Source organism: Pelophylax lessonae, assembly GCF_965119305.1.
Source record: "Pelophylax lessonae genome assembly, chromosome: 8".
NCBI lineage: Eukaryota > Metazoa > Chordata > Amphibia > Anura > Ranidae > Pelophylax > Pelophylax lessonae.
This window is the reverse complement of record NC_138775.1, coordinates 156,383,422-156,397,857: the sequence shown is the minus strand read 5'-3', so window position 1 is coordinate 156,397,857 and position 14,436 is coordinate 156,383,422. Positions and strand designations below refer to the sequence as shown.

The 14,436-nt window shown below is 42.6% G+C and overlaps 1 protein-coding gene across 1 annotated transcript; it reads right to left on the bottom strand.

Moving 5' to 3' along the window:
* Positions 1–12,945: 12,945 nt before the first annotated feature.
* LOC309561997 (beta-1,3-galactosyltransferase 2-like) lies at positions 12,946–14,374 on the bottom strand. The gene has a single exon (XM_082266092.1). The coding sequence runs from the start codon at positions 14,282–14,284 to the stop codon at positions 13,187–13,189; it is 1,098 nt and encodes a 365-aa protein (XP_082122218.1). The 5' UTR covers positions 14,285–14,374; the 3' UTR covers positions 12,946–13,186.
* Positions 14,375–14,436: the final 62 nt, after the last annotated feature.

Here is a 14,436-nt window from a genome sequence, read left to right as displayed (position 1 = left end):
AACCAGCTCAGGACCTCTTGTGGGACTCCCATTGACCGCCCTCGGAGTATCTGGCCTACTTCTGGACTGTTAAGTATCCTATTGGATGTTCTCTGACTGTCCACCATGATTGCGATACTGTCATTGAATGTGAAAGGTCTCAATTCTAATGCTAAGTGTAGCCTGCCTCTTCGCGAGTTCAAACGGCCTGCGGCAGACATTATTTTTGTTCAAGAGATGCATTTAGATAAATCTGGCACAGTGGCATTTGCCCTTAAAAATGTCCCTCAAATTTACCTTGCCTCCAACCCACGGAAGCGGGCGGGCGTGTCGATCCTCTTTAAACAAGGTTCCCTTTCCAACTACAATCCTTATATGCTGATGCAATGGGGCACTACCTCATTCTTCGGGGCTCTTGGAAAGGCTTTGATCTTACCCTTTGCAAAATCTACTCCCCGAATGTTAACCAAGTGTCTTTTCTATCTAAAGTGTATAAACGTTTGTTCGCCTCCCTCATCAATATTTGATTGTTGGGGGAGACTTCAACTTACCTTTTTCCTCTAGTCTAGACAAACACACTTTGGGTTGTGGAAGATCATCCCCGGCCCTAGACAGACAATCTACTTGTTTCCACCAACTGACTAGATGGTATGCTCTATTTGATGCATGGCGCACCACATCTCCATTGGCTAAGCAATTCACATTCTACTTCCACCCTCATAAATCTCATTCACGAATAGACTATTTCTTTGTAAATTCTCCTACTCTTAGAGCCTCCAATGGCTCTGACATCCAGGCGATATCCTGGTCTGATCATGTTCCAATCATGCTTTCTTTAGCTTTTACAATGGGGTCCCTTAGAGCTTGTCACTGGCGCATAAAAAAGAGTTTCTACTTAAACATACTCCTTCCAGAGTAGAGTTGGAGAACACCTTGAAATTATACTTTGTTGAAAATAGTTTCTCAGACCTTTCCCTTGCCTCCTAATGGGAGGGTCAGAAAGCTGTCAATATATATATCACTCTCTACCGCCCTAAAACAAAATGCTGGAGCGACTCGTCAGCTGCTAGAGGCTAAACTCCAATGGTTGGAATGGTTGGAAGCATGCTTGTTGTCCTCCCCCTCATTATCCACCCTCAGGGACATAATCAGCACCAGAGTGAGTCTACGGGATATTGCCCTTGGGGAAGTTGAGAAAGCCCTTCTTCGGCTCCGACAAACCTATTATGATAGGGCCAACAAACCACACACATTACTGGCTAGGCAACTCAGCGAGTGTACGGCCACTGCCTCACCCACTTTTCTTAAGGATATGACAGGTACCCTACATTCTCCTCCCACCAAATTTGCACAACTTTTCCAGGACTACTATTTGACTCTCTATAATGACCCGACTGTGCCACACAACCCTCCACCTCCTGACCTCCTTCAGTCTATTTACTCCTATCTGTCGGATAGCGATCTCCCCACCATCTCTTCCTCTGACTTAGCCTGTCTCAACTCTCCCATCTCGGACGTGGAAATATCTGACACAAATAAGTCACTACTGGCCAACAAGGCTCCGGGACCTGACGGCTTACCCTATCTCCACTATAAGACTTTCCTTCCCCTCCTCCTCCCATATATTACTCCTTTTTTTAACTCCTTTCTAGCTGATTCCCCTATTCCAGGAGACATTCAGACATCTTTTCTCACACTGATTTCCAAAGAGGGAAAAGACCCTACAGTGTGTTCCAATTATAGACAGATATCACTTCTCAACTCTGACCTAAAAATCTTTACAAAAAGTTTTGCGAATAGACTGAATGTTCTCCTCCTGTCAATATTTCATAAGGATAAAGTAGATAACACCAGGAAAGTTATCAATCTTATAGAGGTGTTAAATAAGAATAACTCTGAGGCATTGCTCCTCAGTCTGGATGCAGAAAAGGCCTTTTACAGGCTTGGCTGGTCCTTCTTGTTTGCTACCCTACATCAGGTAGGTATTCAGGGCCATTTTCTGTAAACCTTATACCACTTGTACTCATCTCCCTCTGCCTTAGTCAGAACTCAGTTTTACACCTCCCCCTCCTTTCCCATCACCAATGGGATGTGACAGGGATGCCCCCTGTCACCCCTTCTCTTCGCCCTATTGTATTGAACTCTTAGCAGCCCATATTAGACAAAACCCAAATATACATGTATACTGGTGCATACTAGAGATTTTAAAGTGTCTCTTTTTGCTGATGATGTACTACTTATGCATACACAACTACATATCTCTCTCCCTAACATTAAATAGGGAGCTGGATCACTATAGCTCTCTCTCAGGTTACAAAAAATGAATAACTCTAAAATCAAGACTCTCCCTCTTAACATGCCCCACCAAAAGCTATCTCTTCTCTCCCAATCTCATTCCTGTTCATGCCCAAAGTCCCAGACAGTTTGACCTCGCAAATGTTTCATCCTTGGAAGGAAAGGGCCTTGTTCCACTTTGGACAGTTGGTGGAACTCAGAACTAAAATATAACGTTCCTTTCAAGACCTGGAGGAAGCCTATGATCTGCCTAAACAGATCTTTTTTAGCTACTTACAAATACGACATTTCGTACAATCCTTTACGACTAACCTCCAATTTTTCGCACTAACCGAGTTTTTAAAAAATGTGCCTGGAGGGTCCAGCCTCCAAGGGTATGATCTCTCATATTTACCAGCTTTTAATTACAGATATGGCATCGCCCAGGCCTCGACACGCCTATATGTGAAAATTGGAGCAGGTCTTGGGTGAGGAGCTTCCTTTCTAAACATGGCAACTTATTTGGTCACAGGCACCAAAAAGCTTGATTTGCACCTAGTATAAAGAGAATCAATATAAGATCCTCTTTCATTGGTACCAAACCCCAGACGTACTCCATTCCATATACCCTTCTCCTGATCGCCGCTGCTGGCGTTGTAGTAAAGATATAGGTACATTGTATCACATCTATTGGTCTTGCCCAATGATCATCCTTTTTTGGTGAATGGACCATTCCCTCTCCACTCCATCTTCGGATCCTGGGTGCCTTTTCATCCCAAAACCTTCCTCCTAGGTCTCCTGCCCGCCACCTTTTCAAAATTGGCTGAAAAACTCCTTGCAACAATTTGGGGGGGTGGAGTAATGGCTGAGTGAGGACGCTCGCCAGGTGAACAGGTGTGTATACCATATATACCACACATACTGTGCATACAGTAGACCCGATGTGACTTTGTGAACCCCGGAGGTCGATGGGAGAAGACGGAGGTCAGAGGTAGGAGATCCGAAGTTTGTGCACCCTAGTGCACCCTAGCGTGGACATACAGCCGCAGTACAGAGTATAGTACCATACCAGGTCTTTGGAACTCTAGTGCACATACCGTGCATACCGCATAAACCCCAAAGTAGAATATCGTGGGATACGGAGAGCCCAGTGAGACTGTGTGGACGGAGCCTTTGCACCCTAATCCGCCTTAGTGCGGACGCGGTCAAGCCAGGGTGGAAAGACTATGAGAGGTGGCAAGTTGAAAAGAGGAAGAGGGACTGCCAGGATTACACGCTCAGTTGCAGCAGTGGCTGCAGCCAAGGAGATCAGCCGATTCTTCCAACAAGCCAACTCATTACCTATGATGGCCATGTCTACAGCGGCGACAACGGCGGAGATGCAGTGCTCCCCGGACGCTTCTCTGGTAAGCATTCCTGATAGATCAAACACCTCAGACACCTCAAATGCTTGTGACTTATTTGCATTGTCTGTAGGGGGGGTGCAAGTGGGGTTGGATACCGTAGAGCCCAGAGAGATTCAAGAGGGGCCAGGCAAGCTCCCTAAATCCGTATCCCAAACACAGACTCTCTCATCAGTAGACCCAGAGATCCGAGCGCTGTTGTTAGCACTCCCTACTAGGGCGGATATAGAGGTAATGATGGGGCGGATGGAAGAAAATCATCGGAGAGAATTACAGGAGCTCACCAAAGAGGTCCGCTCAGTATCTATTAGAGTGTCAGCTGGGGAATCCGCCATAGCAAATATGGAGGTACGAGTGAAGGCATTAGAATCAGCACAGAAAGCGCAGGCAATCTCAGCCATAGACCTACAATTGCATCTTGAGAGTGTTGAGGATCGGAGTAGGCGTAATAACCTACGGATCCGCGGGTTGCCAGAAACCGCAGAAGCAGACGATTTAACAGCAACTGCAACTGCTATTTTTCTTCAAATTACAGGCCCCGATATCCCTGAGGTAGTGCGGATTGATCGAATCCATCGAGTATCAGGCCCACGCTTATTGGACCCCAATAGGCCACGAGATATAATATGTAGGGTTCATCATTACCCACATAAAGAAAGCATAGTTCGAAAAGCATGGGACTTAGGAGATATTAATTTTAAGGGAGCTAATTTAAGGATACTCCCGGATCTATCGTGGGCTACACTGCAGAGGAGAGGAATGCTTAAGCCGCTATTGGAAAGAGCCAGAGCACAGGATGTTTCATATCGCTGGGGATATCCGTTCTCTGTAACTTTCCAGAGAGAACGCCGTTTTTGCACTTTGAGATCCCGAGAGGACCTACCAGCGGTCTTTGCCTTTTTAGAAGTCCCTGCTTTTGAGGTGCCTGACTGGTTAATTTTTCTCCCTCGCTCTTCAGGAGGCAATCTTAAGACAAAGAAAAGCAAAGCCCGGTTGGACCCTAAAGAGGGTAATAATGAATTAGGGTGATGAAGAGGTGAGGACCGCAGTAGCTGACGCGGAGTTTACTTTTCCTGACTTTGCATTTACTTTTTTTTTTTTTTTTTTTCTTTTTTTGACTAAACTGGCTGGATTAGATTTTTTTGCTTTTTTTGTCCCCTGAATTCTATTAAATTTTGGTTTTGGATGAGGGTCCTCCGTCCCTTTTTTTTTTTTTTTAATTAACTATTTCGTTGTGAGATGGTCAACTGTTTTTCTCTAAATTGCTCCCCGGGGTTTTTTTTTTTCTCCTTTTTTTTTTTTTTTCTTCTCCACTCTATAAGACTCTCAGATGGACTCTTCACAGACTCTGTGGTCCCAATATTTGGTTCTTATGCAGATAGGAGTATAGTATATAGAATTTCCTATTAGTGACCACCAGTGTTGGGGGTAACTAGTTACAAAGTAACTAATTACAGTAAATACATTACTTTTTTTGGTAACTAAGTAAAGTAACTAGTTACAATACTAATATTGGTAACTACACTACTTTACTAGGCTATAGGAAGTAACTACACTACTTTACTAGGCTATAGGAACGTGCTTTCCTGCGTTACCCAAGCCGTGCGATACAATCGTTATTTCGAAGAATAGAGAGGGATGAAGTTTATGGCTTTTTGTTGCACTTTATGTTTTATTCTGTTTTTTCAGGTTTTGTTCTCATGTTTCCCAAAGCCTGTGTTTATACAATAAACTCTATGCAGAAAGAGTGTCATGTATCTTCTTCTACACCACAGGTGTCAAACACAAGGCCCGCGGGCCAAATCCGGCCCTCCAGGCCATTTTATGTGGCCCTCGCACCTCTCCTGTAGCTGCAGGAGAGCTCCAGTCCTCCTCCAGACCTTATACTTTCTGCTTTCCAGCAATGCCTCCAGCTTCTTCCCAGCAGCACCACAAGGTAAGGGAGGTGCACTGTGATATAAGGGAGGGTGGGGGACTCAACTTTTAATGGTGGAGAGGCTATTGACGTCTTATATAAGGGTAGGGGATGCTCTTGACATCTAGTCTTACAGATCCAACCGGCCCTTTTGAGGGCAATCATAATGCTGATGCGGCCCGCGATTAAATTGAGTTTGACACCCCTGTTCTACATGGTCAATTAAGAAAGAGGAAAGTAAAGTAATAAGTAGTGAAGTTACTTTTCAAATGCAGTAACTAGTAAAGTAATCTCATTACAATTTACAGAAGTAACTAGTATCTAGTAACTAGTTACATTTTTTGAGTAACTACCCCAACACTGGTGACCACCCAATAAGACACTTAGATGGACCCCTCTTGGACTCTGTGGTTCCAATATATGTTTTTTTTTATGCAGACAGGAGTACTGATAGGTATATAGTATACAGAATTAAAGTATGCAGAAATGATAAAGGGTATAAGGGTATAACAACTATTAATAGGACTGAAGAAAAATAATGAAGTTAATGAATTGAAGGGTATGCATAAGTAAGGATCAAGGAGGGAATATATAGAGTCTTATGAGGATGAAGAGGGAGGATTAGGGTCTTAGAGGTAGAAATGTCAACGCTACTATGGTGCAGACGACATGTGGTGACAGGCGACATAAGAGACCGGTGTTGGAGAGGAAAGGGGGGGATGAAGGCTTTCCCTCCTTCCTTTATCCAACATATAGGGGTTATAAAGGGATTAATGTTGGTTAATCTTACACTGACAGATATAGCATAGAGTATGATCCCATTTCATATTTCAATAGCATTAGTTTTAGACTATGTCAGTGAAGATGGATATATATATATATATATATACACTTAAATGCCTACGATAGTTTGCTTCATACTTGTATTGGGGGTGATTCCTGGTATAGATAAGTGTAGCAAATGGGGAAAGTAAATTAAATAACCCTCTTGCCTCTTGACCTTTCGGGGAGAGGAAGAGAGAGGAAAGGGAAAGGGGGGAAGGAAAGGAAAGGGGGAAAAAAGAAAGAATCCCCCTTTTTTTTTTTTTTTCTTTCTCCCCCTTCCTTCCGAGTTGACCATTAGTAAGGAGACAGGGTATATTTGGAGATTACAGGGGAAACATAGCCCCTTTCCCTACTGTACTATCTATTTATGCTTAGTATAGGCAAAGGAGAAAGGGGGGAGAAGGGAGGGAGGAGGGATGAACTTGTACAGGGGAATATATATTGATACTGGGGAGGAGTAGGAGGGGGGCGCCCTCTAACGGCTATTTTTTCCAAACCCCCAAATAGGACAGTGCGCAAAGGGGGGGGACGCTTGATTGTAGCGCACAGTGCACGTTAGTGCTGACACTGTAGGGGGGATTAGCGGGGAATTGAGGGAGTAGATTTGGGCTTTGGGGTTTTTTTTTTTTTTTTTTTGCACTTTAGCCTGCACGTTGGTGTCCACCATGGAGGGGATTAGGGTACTATCACTGAATACTAAAGGACTTAACCAACCAGAAAAAAGACGTATGCTTTGGGAGGATTTGAGACGTATGAAAGTGGATATAGCTCTGATTCAAGATACTCATTTTAGAACTAATAAATACCCAATTTTACAATCCAGACATTTCCCTCATGTGTACCACTCCACTAACGAGGAATCTAAGTCCAGGGGAGCATCTATTCTTATTACAAACAGTTTACCCTGGATATACCGAGACTCTATGGTGGACCCTAGAGGTCGTTATGTCTTTGTAAAGGGTATGGTAGGGGAAGCCTTGATCACAGTAGTATCCCTATATGCACCAAACTATCAGCAAGATTTATATTTGTCTCAGATTTTGGACAAATTGACAGATTTTGCTGAGGGACAATTTATAATGGGGGGAGATCTAAACATCTCGCTGGTCCCTTCGATGGATGTTTCTTCGGGATCATCCACAACGGCACCTAGGGTGCATAAGGAAGTGTCCCGCGCCCTTAATCGAGCGCAACTAATAGATGTGTGGCGGCTCTTTCACCCGTCAGAACGGGATTTCACTCCACCACACCAGGTCTATTCGAGACTGGATTACTTCCTGATTCCACATGCACAACTCCACTCAGTAATTGATACCTCTATAGGCAATATCACATGGTCAGACCATGCCCCCGTGCTCCTTAGATATTCACTAGGGAGGATGTTATCAAACTCCTCAAAGGTGTGGAAATTGAATGAAAGTTTACTGGAAAGCCCTGGGGTGTTAGCAGAAGCAACAGAGGCACTTAGGGAATATTTTAGAATTAATGATACGGACAATTGCAATATCGGCCTACTATGGGAAGCCCATAAACCCGTTATACGCGGCATATTGATTAAATATGGGGCACGCATTAAAAGGGAGAGAGAGAGTACCCTCCAGTCGTTGCTGGCTAGGCTACAAAAAGCGGAAGCATGCCATAAACATGCCCAAACACCAAATAATACACAGGAGCTGGTCACTGTCCACCGACAGATTACGGACATACTCCATGATAGAGCAAAAAAGGTTATCCAAAGAGGAAGAAAAATAGGATACGAGGTTGGAGACAAATGTGGGAAGGCATTAGCAAATGCAGTACGTGACCTCAGGACTTCATCATATATTACACAGGTGAAGAATAAGCAGGGTAAAAAACTAGTGATGCCATCCCAGATGACGCAGGCTTTTCGTGAGTTCTTTAAAGACCTCTATAATCTCCCAGTGGCTACCCCGGATCTGGCCCAGGTGAAGGAATATATTGTGAACTCAGGGATGCCTCGGCTATCCTTAGAGGTGACGGAAAAACTTGAGACACCCATAACTCAATCAGAAATATTCCAAATTATTAAATCAATGAAACCGGGCAAGGCGCCTGGACCGGATGGGCTCACTCAGTTTTATTATACCTCTTTTTTTACAGAACTAGGCCCACATTTGGAAAAGCTTTTTAACTCCGCCAGAGAAGGTCCAGCCTTTCTTAAAGAAACCTTGAAAGCACATATCACTTTAATCCATAAGGAGGATAAGGACCCAGCAGATTGTAGTAGCTACAGACCGATCTCCCTTTTAAATTTTGATTTAAAATTTTTTACAAAGTTACTGGCAGCACGACTGTCCCAACATGTACAACTGCTGATACATTTAGACCAGGTTGGGTTTATACCTAAAAGAGAGGCTAGGGACAACACAATCAAGGTCCTTAACCTAATTCATATTGCCTCCAATGCCCGCAAACCGGGAATATTTTTAAGTACAGACGCTGAGAAGGCATTCGATCGGGTCAATTGGGATTTTATGACCGCAGTACTGAGGCATGTGGGCTTAGGAAATAATATGCAGAATTGGATTTCGGCATCCTATTCCATGCCATCTGCACAGGTTAAGGTAAATAGTTTTCTCTCAGATCCCTTCCCCATTAGCAATGGGACACGCCAAGGTTGCCCTTTGTCACCCCTTTTATTCGCGTTGGTTTTAGAACCCTTTTTATGTAAAATACGTAGCCACTCGGATATTTGGGGTATTCCGGTAGGTGGGGTACAACACAAGATCTCGGCATACGCGGACGATCTGCTGTTTTCACTAGCTAACCCGATGATATCACTACATAACTTATTACAGGAGTTTGATATATATGGGAAACTCTCTAATTTTAAAATTAATTTTACCAAGTCTGCAGTAATGGGAGTACACTTAACTATACCTATGCGAGAGTCGATTCAAAAGAACTTTAAATTTAAATGGCCGGAGCAAGCTATTCGCCATCTAGGAACTAATATACCAACTAAATTAAGTCAACTATTTACTTTGAATTTCCCTCCACTGATGGTTATGACACGGATATTGTTAGAGAAATGGCAGAAGGGACTACATTCGTGGTTCGGGAGGTGTAATCTTCTCAAAATGTGTATCCTCCCAAAGTTCCTATATTTATTTCAAACTCTACCAACTCAGATTCCATTGAAGTTTTTTAATCAGGTAAATACTCTATTTTTAAAGTTTATCTGGCCACATGGGAAACCACGGATATCAAAAAATTGGCTGAGCCTTCCGAAGAGAATGGGAGGGATCGCCTTACCTGATATTAGGAAGTACCATCAAGCCGTTCACCTAGGTAGAGTGGTAGACTGGGGTTGCCACTTTAACGCCAAAATCTCAGTTCAGATAGAGCAAGCACAGACCCCTGTGGCATTTAGTAGGACCCCCTGGATGTGGAAGGAATGCCCCTTGGTGTTGAAGACACATCCTCTGATAGGCGCGACACTGAGATCGTGTGAGGCAACTCGATTAAAACAGAGGTTATTCTCAAGGGACTCCCCACTCTACCCAATCTTAGGTAACCCTAAATTTGAGCCAGGACTTTCTTCTAGTCGCTTTATGAAGCTGCGCAGAACTGGTCTTTTCCAGGTAACACACTTTCTGATAGAGGATAGATGGCCTACGCTATTAGAACTGACAGAATCACAGGGTCTATACACTCTAGCGGTATGGCAGGCTTTACAATTGCGTCACTTTCTAGGTTCGCTCTCACCACCAAGTACTTATAACAGACCGCTTACGGAGTTTGAGGAATACTGTTCTAGTCAAGGCCAGAAGAAGGGCACTTTGTCATATATGTATGACCTATTGGTTACTCCTCAGACTCAACCGGCTTTACCCTGGATTCGTAAGTGGGAGATTGAGATGAGTAGAACATTCTCACCAGACCAAATTAAGAAGATGCTTGCACTAACATTAAAGTCCTCCAGATGTACTAAATTGCAGGAAACAAGTTATAAGATTATGTCAAGGTGGTATTATACTCCAGCTAAACTGCACAAATGTTACCCGGACGTGTCAGAGGCTTGCTGGCGTTGTAACAGTGCAGAGGGAACTATGCTCCATATTTTTTGGGCTTGCCCCCGACTAATACATTTTTGGTCGGAAGTCCGTAGGATTATTCAGAAATTTATTTTACATATAATCCCAAATGATCCTGCTTTCTTTTTATTGAATATGTCAGGTCTTCCGATGTCAGTATTTCAAAAAGGCATTATTGGCCATCTTCTTAGCGCAGCTAGGGCTTGCATACCCTCAAAATGGAAGCAAAGTATACCCCCTACGGTTCCAAGTTGGATACTTAAAGTGGAAGCAATCAGGAGGATGGAGGAGTTAGTATGGGCATCTAAATACAAGCAGGAGAAATTCACCTCATTATGGGGAGGTTGGGATGGATTTGTGACATCTGAGGAAGGAGCCTCACTATTGGGTAGTCGGTAGAGTGTGGTGTTCGGTTGGTGGACTGGTCCCCTCCATGGTGATCACAGTGCTAGATTTTAGGGGTATGAGGGGGTTCTTACTCACCCTTGGTTTTCCTCTTTTTTTTTTTTCTTTTTTCCTTTCTTCATAGGTAAGGGGGGGAGGGGGGTTTATAGCAGATATGATATAACATGTTCTTTCTAGTTGTATACATATAAGATTAGGAAGATGTTGATAATTGTATCTGTGTTGCCGAAATGTGCTTTTTTTTTTTTCTTTCCTCGCTCTTGCGGGTGATATTTTGTAACACATTGTTTGTAATTTTCAGCAACGATAAAATAAAAAAAATTTAAATAAAAAAAAAAAGAAAAACTCCTTGCACACGTGCTGACTGCTGCGCGATGCTTAGTTGCTCCTGGATTTTGACGCAGGTGGATGTTCTTAACTGCCCTCTCCCCTCCCTCTAACCCTTTCTCTCACCTCCTAGTTTCTCTACCCCCTTTTTTTTTCTATCATTATTAATATTTTTTTTTCCTTTTCTTCTCCTTTTGTGTGCTTCATATGGTGCAAATTTCTGATGGGTTATGCATGGCAGCGTAGCTGGAACCTGGTTCACATACAACGGTCTTGAGCAATAATCATTAACCACTTAAGCCCCGGAAGATTTTACCCCCATTCCGACCAGTGGGTATTTTGCGATTCGGCACTGCGTGACGTTAACGGACAATTGCGCGGTCGTGCGACGCTGTACCTAAACGAATTTGGCGTCCTTTTTTTCCCACAAACAGAGCTTTCTTTTGGTGGTATTTGATCACCTGTGCGATTTTTTGATCATGCGCTATAAACAAAAAAAGAGCGTCAATTTTGCAAAAATAACAATATTTTTCCCATTTTTTTATATGAAATTCCCCAAAAAAAAATTTAAAAATCAAAATTTTTTTACTTTTTCGGCCAATTTGTTTTATGCTACCTATGTTTGGTAAAAAAAATCGCAAAAAGCGTATTTTGATTGGTTTGCGCAAAAGTTATCGCGTTTACTAACAAAGGGAAAGATTTCTGTCATTTTTGTTGTTTTTTTTTTTAACGTGTAATGGCGGCGATCTGCAATTTTTTTTGCGGTACTGCGACATTGGGGCGGACAGATCGGACCCTTGACTGACATTTTTGACACTTTTGGGGTTACCAGTGACATTTCTACAGTAATCAGTGCTATATATATGCACTGTTACTGTAAAAATACACTGGTAGTGAAGGGGTTAACTTTATTTGGGAGGGAGGGGCTGTGTGTATCCCTAGGGGCGTGCTTTCTACTGTGATTGGCTGGGGCTTGAGCTGTATGGACACTGATCAATGGATCTACATACTAGATCCGAGTGATCAGTATCCTAACAGCAAGGAGAATGACAGGTGGCTTGTTGAATGACAGGTGGCTTGTTTACACAAGCTGCCTGACATTCTCCCTCTCCCCCGCCGATCGCCGAGTGACCGGCGGACATCGGGTCCGCCGGTCACACGCGCGGGGGGGTCCGTGACCACGCGGGAGCGGGAGCGCGCCTCCGGGGGCGCGCGCTCGCTCCCTAGACCCTCACAAGCTAGTGACGTAGCCCTACGTCACTTTGCCTGTGAGGGGCTGACTGCCGACGTAGATCGGCGTTAGGCAGTCGGCAAGTGGTTAAGCTTGATGTTGGCGAGTGATGCGTGTTTTTTCCTCAGGATTTATTCTCCTGAACTGAGCTTCATTGTCGTATGTCTTGTAAGGTGACATGTTTTGTGGCTTTTGTCAATCTAACTGTAATTTTTTTTTCTTATATTCCTTTGTTCTTACTTTGAAAATCAATGAAATTGACAGTTTTCAAAAAATAAGCTATACTGCAGCTTCTATGAATGGAGGTTCGGGGGCTGAAAGGGCAGGCATAGTTGAAACTCTTGATGAGTGTGTATGACAGGCTCATCATCCCTATTAACCCCTGATGCATTAGAAGAATACAGCAGAGAGGGTTGGGAGGAGGAAGATTTCAACTAAAGCAGGAGCCATCAGCACAAGGGAACTATAATATTAACTGTAAATACTTTTTTTTACTAAATTTAGACTTTAATGCTAAAAGTATCTGTCTGAGACCACACTTATTCCATGTGTGGGATTAAACAGTGCTGACAGCTATAATATAAAGTTTTACTTCATGCAATTTAATTCATGCAAATCTAATGTAATGCAAAATGAAGCTAGATATAGTACATCTGCACATTTTTCTTATCATTATCATCCAGCACTGATGCAGTGCCTAGCATAATTAGTATCACATTATTATATTAATGGTACAAATGATTTAAACTGAAGGCCAGTATTACCTGGATTAATTCACCCATTGTTTTTTACAAGTCGCTTTATGTTCCTGCACAAGTTTCCAGAATGCAATAAGTTCCGTTGGACCTATTTCATGAGAAGTAATAAGCCTATTATAGATACATGGATTAAACTGAACTCTAAAATTATTAAACAGAAAGCCATCAAGAGGTGGAGTTATTTGTATGCCTTCTTTGTCAAGACAGATTCCTACAAAAACATCTTCAAGGTAAACATATTTCACATTAAAAGAGGCCCTTAAAATCCTTGGTGCAACATCACCGGAAAACACATAGCCTGTTCCTGAGCAAAAGCTGGGGTAGACGTAATGTGGGTAAAGGGAATATGGCATGTGCCATTTACTATCCTTATTTCTGTGTGGCTGGTGATTCTCAAGCAAAAAACCAGTAAAATAGTTTTGCTTAATAGGTGCATTTGGTTCTAAGAAGTCCAGCAGAGTCTCAGTGTTGACAAACATATCGCAGTCTGTCTTCATGACATATTTTGCTCCTGGGCAATAGACAGAGACCCAGTCAATGCCCATCATAGTTTTAATAGTCAAGTTCTTATATGTATCCTGGAAGTTTTTCTGGATGATATCGTGGTATTTTTCACTTTCCTGCAAAATAACATTGTGGTCCACTGTTCTCTCAATGCCCAACATGAACAGACGGACAATAGGAATGCCAGCTCTCAGGGACTCATTTCCCCATGATTGTCTTATGGCTTCTCGCTTTTCAGTGTCTGCTGAACTTGATGCAATTATCAGAACTAAGAAAGGACTGACAGACTTGCATTTGTTTGGTTCATTAATAACATACGGATAGAAATTGATGTTTAAATATCCTTCAGCCGGTGGTGACATGGTGCTAGAAATGCTAAGAAGAGTTTTTCTAATCCATTCAAATGAAGCTTCAGTAGTTTCAGCCATTTCATGATTGTCAGAAATAATATCTTTCTTATCCACTGTTACTGTGGGATACTTTGAATGAGCTTGATGATAAACAAGATATACAACAAGAGCACTGCAAGAAACAATGAAGTATATTAAAAGCAAAACAAATGTCTTAATGGAACAGAATGAAATTTTCCTATGTAAAGCCATCATTAATTGTATGGTTATTCAACATGAAATTACGAAGGCAGGTCTGTCATTTTTTTCCCACTGATGTAGCTTTGTTTTGTGATAGTTATTTGCTCTTGAGTCTTGACCTGCAATAAATAAATATAAAACCTATTTAGTTTACTTGCAATAGTAGA

Excerpts from the sequence above, each read along its gene's own strand:
- LOC309561997 (XM_082266092.1), bottom strand. The coding sequence starts at position 14,284 with ATGATGGCTTTACATAGGAAAATTTCATTCTGTTCCATTAAGACATTT.